The 9,692-nt window shown below is 33.6% G+C and overlaps 2 protein-coding genes across 8 annotated transcripts; both read left to right on the top strand.

The window, feature by feature from the left end:
- Positions 1 to 427: 427 nt before the first annotated feature.
- LOC113850501 (nuclear transcription factor Y subunit A-3-like) lies at positions 428 to 3,121 on the top strand. 2 transcript variants are annotated; one of them, XM_027481064.1, is made up of 5 exons: positions 428 to 701; positions 1,030 to 1,178; positions 1,254 to 1,328; positions 2,366 to 2,533; positions 2,606 to 3,121. In XM_027481064.1, the coding sequence occupies exons 1-5, from the start codon at positions 446 to 448 to the stop codon at positions 2,975 to 2,977; spliced, it is 1,020 nt and encodes a 339-aa protein (XP_027336865.1). In that variant the 5' UTR covers positions 428 to 445; the 3' UTR covers positions 2,978 to 3,121. The 2 variants fall into 2 exon arrangements, with proteins under 2 accessions (XP_027336865.1, XP_027336864.1); XM_027481063.1 differs by having other exon boundaries at positions 2,381 to 3,121.
- A 1,611-nt stretch (positions 3,122 to 4,732) lies between these two features.
- On the top strand, positions 4,733 to 8,999 carry LOC113849030 (PHD finger protein ALFIN-LIKE 4-like). 6 transcript variants are annotated; one of them, XM_027478575.1, is made up of 6 exons: positions 4,745 to 5,132; positions 5,922 to 5,954; positions 6,946 to 7,174; positions 7,360 to 7,492; positions 8,090 to 8,095; positions 8,421 to 8,873. In XM_027478575.1, exons 1-6 carry the CDS (start codon positions 5,036 to 5,038, stop codon positions 8,685 to 8,687), a joined length of 765 nt encoding a protein of 254 aa, XP_027334376.1. In that variant the 5' UTR covers positions 4,745 to 5,035; the 3' UTR covers positions 8,688 to 8,873. The 6 variants fall into 6 exon arrangements, with proteins under 6 accessions (XP_027334371.1, XP_027334376.1, XP_027334377.1 ...); XM_027478570.1 differs by lacking the exon at positions 8,090 to 8,095 and having other exon boundaries at positions 4,733 to 5,132; positions 8,421 to 8,999; XM_027478576.1 differs by lacking the exon at positions 8,090 to 8,095 and having other exon boundaries at positions 7,360 to 7,495; positions 8,448 to 8,873.
- Positions 9,000 to 9,692: the final 693 nt, after the last annotated feature.

The following is a 9,692-nucleotide window of genomic DNA, read 5'->3' as shown; positions in this document are numbered from 1 at the left end:
TCATGAAGATAATGGTTTTCTTTTTCTCTTCCATACACCTCTCTCTTCCAATACACAAGCATGAGTGTATTTTCTGACTATAAACACGCTGCAAGATGCGAGGTTGTATACCCAGTTGCCTCATACACAATGACTAAAAGTTGATGTAATCTAGTAGCTACCTGTACTTGTTTGTCTTATTTGTAGCTGCATGTAAAATTTGCAATGTTCATTTATAGTTCGATTCTTACGTTGTTCCGAATTCTCGAAGCTCCTGCAGTTGCTTTGTGCAATTTGGTTGCTATTAATAACTGAAAAACAATATGATAAGTATATGCTACTTTGGGAAATAATTGTCGTTGATCGAGAAGGTTTTAGCCAAGTTTCCCAGCTCATAGTTTTAAATTTGTTGAAGGTAAGTGAATTGCTATTCTTATAAGCAAGCCTTGTGCCGTAGTGGAAAACAATGAAGAACTTATCTAAGAAAGATTCTGGTTCTGCCCATTTAACATCTTATGCTCTTGGATGCTCATCATGGGGCACTTCCTCTGAATCTAATGTGCAACAATCGTCCATGTCCAAAAATTTGACCTTGAAAATGAGTGTTCTTCCACATCAATGCCATAAGACTAAGCCAATGAATTTTCAATTTCAAGACCAAGATTCATCTTCAACTCAATCAACTGGTCAATCTTATCCGGAAGTGGGTTCGGCACAATCAGGTATTTGTAATGAAATACTATCTATATCTCTATGTCTGACCATGTTTATCAATTGGCTTTGGTTATCTCTAGATCTGTATATCATTTCTATTGAGAAGCTGCAGGAGTACTTTGTATGGTAAAAACAGAGAAATGAATTAATACAAATTAATGATTATGATGCAATTGTTAAGTAATATCCTAGCATTGACTATAGGATAATAACAATATCCATACATGTAACACATTTTTTTTCCTTTCGAAAGTATGGAATTGATCTTAGATAGCCTAATCAGTGTCTGGAAACACTTGTTACTTCCTAATGCATATTAATGAGTATTTGCTCTAGGTCAAATTTCTGTCCAGTATAGCAATTCTTCTGCTTGTTCAACACTTAACAAAACTGGGGAAAAGAGCGTGGCAGGTCTCATCAGGTCATCTGTGGGGAGTCAGGATTTTACCTTCCCTCCTTCGCAACTGGGTCACAACCAATCATTTGTAAGTAGATATAGGCTTTTGTCTCACTGGACAGAAGATATTTGTAGTTTTTTTCCCTTATAACTTGTGTTTCAGGTTCATACTGCATTCCATCATGGGGAGCCTTGCTTTAGTGGCCTACTAGCTACTCCATATAGGCCAGAACCTAATGTAAGATGTTAGAATCTATTCATTTCTTTTTCATTATTGTGTATTTGTGTCAGTTTGTCCCCAGCATAATAAGATTCACTATATAATATAATGTTGAAAATAATTGTATGACAGACTCATGGCATCAGATTTATGCTTTATTTGGGAAGTGTTTTATTCAGATCTGGTATTATGAGTTTTCACTTCAATTGCTCCACTCTCTGTGTTCTGATTAAGTTTGGTACAATGCTATTTTTCCTTTTTTTGTTGAGATTGGCTTAGTCTTTGTTATGTCATTGTCTTAGAAATAGGTAATGAACTTCCTGGGAAAGCAAGTTGTTCTTATTATATATAGTTTTCTTTAGAATTGGAATAAATTCTGTCCAAAGCTTTTGAGAGACTTCTAAATAGATTTTACTAGGGGTAAATGATGCCATGGTTGAATACTGTTCATGCCTTTATGATGTTTATTAAAATGAATAATTGAATTAGTCCATGCTCTCTCAAGATGTTCAATTTTTGCGTCCTTGGGAATCTTTTTAGTCAGTCATCTATGCTTAATTAATTTTTACAATTTGTTGTGCCACGGATAGTTTGCCAAACTTACAGATTCTCCTAGTTCATTAAGTATATTTTATGAAGAATCTCTTTATTAAAAATGTTTCTTAGTCTTTCCTTTGCACCTCCTTTGTTCTTATTCTTTCATTGCTTTTTATTATTTATTTAAATACTTTTCTTGTGGTGGAAAACTTGTTTCAGGATTTTCATTATTATAAACTTTTAACACTGAGAGATGCAATCTATACGAGACAGCATGGTTATTCTTAGTAACCTTTTTCCTTAGTTGATGAAAAAGAAATCGGGCTCTCTATAGATAATAGGGATACAATTCAATCTTGAAGTATTTGGAATTTCGAATGACTTGTTGGTTCTCTAATTTAATGACCTAAAGAAGTTACATAATGCCATGAAACTTCCAGTGAGTTGCATGTTTGTACCACCTAGACGAAGTCTGTCCATTACTGTATTCTAAAATATATGCTATAAAATCTGGCTAGATTCATCATGCTCAGCTAATAGGAATGACTCCTATGCGAATTCCTCTGCCACTTGCTCTCAGTGACGAACCCATATATGTGAATGCAAAGCAGTACCATGCTATCCTGAGACGCAGGCAGTATCGTGCAAAGCTGGAAGTGCAGAACAAACTCATCAAAGAACGGAAAGTAAGTGCACTTTTTTTTTTTCCACTCCCCTCTAAAGTCATTTCTCTTAACAACTCTGACATTTGTTTGCAGCCATATCTTCATGAGTCCCGCCACCTACACGCACTGAAGAGAGCAAGAGGTTCTGGTGGACGCTTTCTGAATACCAAAAATCTCCAAGAGTCAAAGCTCGTTTCTGGCCGAGACGTTTCTGGCTGTACTCAATTGAATCTGTGTGGAAAAATTTCAGAATCGAAGGTGCATGCAGTGGAAAACTACAGAGATGGTGCTTCCACAACCACTTGTTCTGATGTTACTAGTGCATCTAATAGTGATGACTTGTTCCGGCAACATGAGTCAGACTTTAGATTATGTGGTTACCCTTCTAACATTGGGAGGAACATACAGGGTTTCTCAGCTGATTTTGGTGGTGGTAATAAACATCATCTACCAGTCCTAATGTGACAAACTTGAATGGCTCACAGTAGTAAGTTATTCTTCAGCACATAGTTGGAGAATATGACTACTTGTGTTCCGTTGGGAAGTCATCCTTGGCTCATTTACATTATTATGTCTAACTATTGTTCATGTTAATTGTTTTGGAACTAGGATATGAACCTTTGCTTGATTCCATGTATTGTTGCCCTGAGAATGTTTGGGCTAAGAAACACATTAAACAATTTAACTGACTACTCAAAAACATTTCTTTATGTTGATGTCATGTTGCAAAAATGTTTTATCTTATATGCTGATGCTTTTTTTATTTTTAAGGTAAGAAAATGGCTTGGCTGCTCTTGACAATGTCTTTACTAAAATCAATTGTGTTAGGTCCTTGTCCTTATTGATAAAGCCTTCATAAAAATTTGATGGATGATTGTTTTGAACAGCAAAGCATCTTCTGCTTTGCAAGATATCACTTTTCGGTTGTGCTTTGCTTCACTTCCCTGCCAACCCTTCTCTCCCCACCGCCAAGTTGCTCACTTCAGAGAATTTGAGAGGTTTAAGATTGTAAGTTACAAAAAAAGAGGCAATCCTTTTCTGTCCCCAAGACACTAATTCGTTGATTGATAGTGAAAATGAATTTAGATATGATGGTTGTGATTGTATAGAGTGCCAAATTCTCTGTCTCATAATATTGTGAAATGTGAAGTTTTTCTAGAATTTATTTTTAGTTTACAGATTACCCTGAGTTGTTTTTTTATTTTTAGGGTGTATTTAGATAAATAATTTAATTAAATACTTACATAGTGATTTATTATCATACAAGAATTTATGATATAAATTTAATCATAAAATTTACAGGTATGTGTTAAAAAAAGTTCACTAAAGTTATGATTTATTTTTGTAAGGCTTTTATAATATCTTTCAAATAACAAAAAACTGAGTTCGATGTGTATTGAAAAGCATTTTTTGGTAAATTATTCATAGATACAGTTTAGCTAACTATTATTTTAAGGATAATAATTTAAATTTTTAAACATTTTATTAAAAATTATGATATTTGATATTATTAATACTTTATCATATTTTTTTAAAATTTTCTAAAATTTCTTAATAATTGTTCGCAAGATAATGATTAACAAAACCGCGCATCACCGAATTATTTATGTCCTTTTATACTAATGAATTAATTAATGTAATCACATTTATTAAACATTTTAAATTTTAATTAGCTGACTTGTCAATTAATTTTTATCAAAACAATGTCCTTAACTGTAAAAGTGGGAAAACTCAAGATAGAAATTTTTTCCCTATTCTTAAAAAATATTTAAGAATAGGAAAAATATATCATTTTTTCAAAAAGCAATTATTTTAAAGGAAAAATTAAAAATAATTGAAATTTTAATTTTAAAAAATATAAAAATACATACTAAAATAAAATTAAAACTACGTATTAAAAGAAAGATGAATAGACGAAGTATATTTGGCAAGCCTTTTAAATTAGCTTTAAATTATTAGACTAACTTAAAAATTTGCTTAACTAAATTAACCGTGTTTAGTAAATGGCTTTATATAACTTAAAATCTTACAGCATTTTTTAAAACACTAGTTCAAATAATGTTTGAGTTAATAAAGTCCTAATTTATTTTTAAATTGTTATTCTTATAATTTGATTATTTATCAATTAATTAATTAAAAATAATTAAAATAAAATTATGTAATATACCTCATGAAACAGAGTATAATAAATATAAAAGCGAGGAAGTGGTTGATTTATTTGCATGAAGGAGAGAGTAGTGAGTGTACTTGACCACACGCCGGCGCAATTACATTACGTATCCTTAATAGGAAATTTCGCTTCCAATTTTTCGACCAAAATAATAAAAAAAGAAAAAGAGTTGTGTTGTTGTGAATTGCATTGCAATTTGCAAATTGCAGAAGCAGAGAGAGCCACCACTACTCTCTACACTCTGTAACTCTCAAATCTCTTTCTTCCATCTGAAACCACTTTTCTCTCTCTCTCTCTCTCTCTCTATTTGGTTCGGTTCTTCTGATTCAGAGGGAGGAGCAGGAGAAGGAGCAATGGACTCGCGCGCACAGTATAATCCTCGTACCGTCGAAGAGGTTTTTAGGGATTTCAAGGGTCGACGAGCTGGTCTCATCAAAGCCCTTACCATCGGTATCCATCTTTATGCAACCTTTTTCTTTTTTTAATTGTTTTTTGCAATTTCTGTGTTCGAGGCTGTTTTGCTTGTCAAGTAACGTGCTTTGCATGCTAAATTTTCGGGTTTTGATTTTGTTTTTCGGTTTTACTTAATGGTCTGAAAATTTTCTAGGGGGTTGTTTCCTACGCGTTGCTGTTGACAAATGACAAGTGTTAGTGTGAAATTTTGATTTTGATTTTTGTTTAGCATTTGACGTTTTCTCTTTTACAGTTTATTTTCAGTTGAAAATTTGAGATTTTGAATGTTATGCCTATGCGAAAATTTTAATGTTTTAGTACTTTTTAAACTCTGTGTTGTTTGCTTTGAAGCTGGTGGGTATGAATGGGTTTGACTTTCAAATTTTATATGGATGGTTTTCAGTGGTTATTTTTGTCTCATTTGATTTGTGTAACAATTTGTGCCTTCCCTATGGGCATTGTAATGTGGTTTGAAGAAGAGGCACTAAATGTAGCTTGTGGGAAACATGGAAGGGAAGGAACCTAGAGCTGAAACTTCCTTAGTTGTAGTGTGTGTGTGGTTTACAAATTAAAAGCATTGCTTGATTTGAGAATTGGATTGGTTTGTATGGAAGTTGCAGTGCATTTCCTGATAAACTTGTATTTATATTCATTTTCATTACTTGAATATGACATTCAGTACTATTATGGCGTTCAGGATTTTGTATTTGTTTATCTTTTAATATGAATGTTTTGAAAACTTTTCCATACTAATGAACTTTTTCCTGCTTGGTAATGCTGCTGCAGATGTTGAAGATTTCTACAACCAATGTGATCCTGGTCAGTTATACTCTCATTTAATGTAGTCTTTGTTTACCAACTCATTTGTGTTTTGCAATGGTCAATTGGTTTTTAACTTGCTGGGCGCCAGATTCAATTGAGGCCTCTCTAAAATTAGCAAACAAGTAATCATTCTGTTGATTTATATGATTGAAGGATTTTTGCTGTGAATGTAGGTTTAACAACTATTATTGCTTTTTGGGTAGTACTCAGTTCCTCGAGTTCTTTATTTGTTCTCACCTTCCTTTAATAAATGCCATGCAGTCAATTTTATATGAGAGTGCCTATATTTTAATTTTTAATCTCTTCCAAGTTACCTATTCTCACGATAAATTTACACTTCTCTTGGTTCTTCCATCCAGGAAAATCATTTAAAGCTAACTTATAATCATGTTGTTTTCTTTTCTAATATTAATTCCTTTGTGATGCCTTGTTGAATTGTAGCTTAGTTATGCATTCCATGTGATAATCAGTCAGAGTGGCCATAACTTGCATTTCAGTACTTGCTGATGTTTATGATTAAATGGAATTTGTATCAAACATGTTGTAAAGTTTGGATATGGTATATGGAAGCCAATGAAAAATTGACAAAAGGGATTGGCATGATGCAATTTTTTTCGTTTAAAATCCGTGAGTGGTTATTTTGTTATTGAAGTGTGATTATCCAATCTGGTTATAAACCAAACATTAAGGGAATACATTTGCATTGTGAACCTGTCATATCAGTGTAATGTCACTCTCATGTAGATTGTGGACATTCTTGTGTGCAGAACTAGGTTAAATCAAATGCTTGATACTTATCAGTCTCTTGGTGATAATTTTTGTTAATTTTTCTAGGAAAAAAATTATTATTATGCATCTTTTCTATCTGCAAAAAAAAGCTCGGCAGAGAAAGGGTTATGAATTATTTAATAGGAATTGTAAGGCTTTCCTTTTCAGATATTTTTATTTGGTGTTGTGTTTTATGAATCAGTTACCTTCATTCTTTCAGAGAAGGAGAATTTGTGCTTGTATGGCTTCCCCAGTGAGCAGTGGGAAGTAAATTTACCTGCTGAAGAAGTACCGCCGGAGCTTCCTGAGCCTGTGCTGGGCATTAACTTTGCTAGGGATGGGATGCAAGAAAAAGACTGGTTATCTTTAGTTGCTGTTCATAGTGATGCATGGTTACTTGCTATTGCATTCTATTTTGGAGCCAGATTTGGGTTTGATAAAGCTGACAGGTATTCATACTCTGATCATAAATCTTATCCATATATCTGAAGTTAACTTATGAGGAAGTAAACTTATGATGGTTGAAAATAACAAAGAAGTTGGGATCCTACTTGTTTGATTATCTCATTGGTTCAGTTCTTTTCTTCAAGTTTCTTATTCATCCTTGTATTCATGATTTGCATATGTGATGCAGGAAACGACTTTTCAATATGATCAATGAACTGCCAACAGTATTTGAAGTTGTTACTGGTTCAGCAAAGAAACAAACTAAGGAGAAGTCTTCTGTTTCAAATCACAGTGGTAGCAAGTCTAAGTCCAGCTCTAAGGTAGTAACCAGTAACAATATCTTCTCACATCTATCCCTGACATATAACTATTGTTTTCATTCATAATTTTTTTTGTGTTGCTGTGAAGAACATTGATTTTCAGGTGTGGTCTTTTTCTAGATACAGGCCCTATTTAAAATTGAACACCCAAGGTCATTGAGTTAAATTTTGGAGAGTTCAGTCTATATTTTAAAATACTAGATTGACTGTGTAGATGTTATGAAAATGATGAGTGAATGTGTAACGTATGTGGCTAATCTATACCATGCTTGGAAGATAAATTTAGTATCATTTGGGATGAGTATTATCTGAATGAGTGTGTGTGATGTAGGTAGGTGTTTAATATCATGGTATCCCCAAAATATAACCCTTGACATTAAATATCGATAGTTATGGTTAGTGACATTCTCTTATATGCTCTAAATAAAAAAATTTAGAAAAAGATTGCCTTGAGTGCATGCCATGAATAATGATAAAAGTTTATATGAATAGAAATTAAAGTTAGATGTAGAGAAACTGGAATAGTAAACAATGTGTGTTGAAACTTGTATGCGTTGCTACAAATTAATCCCTTCAGATTAAGCTATGGTCTTAAAGGCTGAGGTGTTGGTGAAATGAAAATATCTCTATACTTGACCTTACTTTTATTTTACTATGCTAATTTTGACCTTGCTCATGTATTCAAAAGAAAATGAAAAATATTGGTAGCACTTGTAGATTCTTGCAAGCTGTTGTACTTGTAAGATGAAATTTGGTCCTAAAAGAGTTATGGCAAATGAACGAGTTTGTAACTGTTGGAGTACATTATAACTGTAGTTCTGTAAATGTACTACAAAGTTGTGCTGCCTTGTGTAGTGTGTCATCATATTGTGGTTCTCTTTTACTCAGCTAGTTTATTTTCTCATCTAATTATTGGCTTGTGGAACAGCGGGCTCCAGAATCTCTGACTAGGCAGGCAAAGCCTCTGCAGTCAAAAGATGAGGATGAGGAACTGGATGAGCCAGACGATGATGAACATGGCGAGACCTTGTGTGGTGCATGTGGTGAGCATTATGGCACTGATGAATTCTGGATATGCTGTGACATTTGTGAGAAGTGGTTCCATGGTAAATGTGTGAAGATCACCCCTGCTAGGGCAGAGCATATCAAGCAATACAAGTGCCCATCATGCAGTAACAAGAGAGCTCGCCCCTGACATCTCCAAAATACCATTATTGAGAATCTTATATTTGTTGCAGTCTTTGCTGATCTTGTTATTTTGCTTTTCTTCCTAGATGTTGCAGTTAATGGATAGTTACTGTTTGATACAGGTAGGTTTCTTTACTAGTCTGTAGGATTCTGCTGTGTTTGTTTTGTTTGTGTCAGCTGCAATTCAGTTGATTCCTTCTTGGGTTTGATCAATCTGTAGTTTATGCATTGTTGACTTGGGAAAGTGAAGTCTTTTCCTTAATGTTATTCTAAAACTAGGTTAATGAAACAAATTATTTGAAATGATGTCTAATTATGTCATTGTTGATAGTTTGTCCCCTACCCCAAAACTGGAGGTTGAGTCACTTTCCTGGTCAAGCATTTTGCATTTCTCATCTAGAGAATTTCCACATTCTTGGATCGGCTTGAAGTACTTGCTCATAATTTGAGTTTTGCTCGGGGAAAAAGTGGCTAAGCTAATGATGTTTACGGGATGCGATCTCGTTTTTGTTAATCTACAACACTGGAATCATCTGGCTATGTTTCATAAGGAGAAATATTTTTTGCACAACTCGTTTTTGTTAGCTGCACTGTTATTTTTTTTTTGTCGATTTTTTTTTAGAATTTAATTTCTAAAAGCATATTTTATATTTTTTAAACTTTTAATTTCGAAAGTTATTAGTCAATTCCACTATTCTCTACAGCAGATGAATCCTTAAAGTCGATAGCCCCTTCTCCAGTCATTATTTCAAGAGATCACAGTTGCTACATTCACATTTCCACAACTGTCTTCTTCACTTTTGCCAACTAATTGATTTTCTTTAACAAAGAAAGTTGTTGCTGAAACATCTGAAGCGTAAGTTATAGTCGTGGCAATCCTATTCAGCCACTGTTTATCTTGTCTTTCACAGTAGCTTCTCGTCTAAAAGTTTCCTTAAACAGTTAATGTTCTCTGATTGATACCTTGTGCTTAAATAGTACCTTAAACATCTGCTCAGTGTACTGCAAGAAG

This window comes from Abrus precatorius, unplaced genomic scaffold, assembly GCF_003935025.1.
Source record: "Abrus precatorius isolate BTA unplaced genomic scaffold, Abrus_2018 Scaffold9, whole genome shotgun sequence".
In the NCBI taxonomy this organism is placed as follows: Eukaryota; Viridiplantae; Streptophyta; class Magnoliopsida; order Fabales; family Fabaceae; genus Abrus; species Abrus precatorius.
This window is presented reverse-complemented; position numbering and strand designations above follow the sequence as displayed.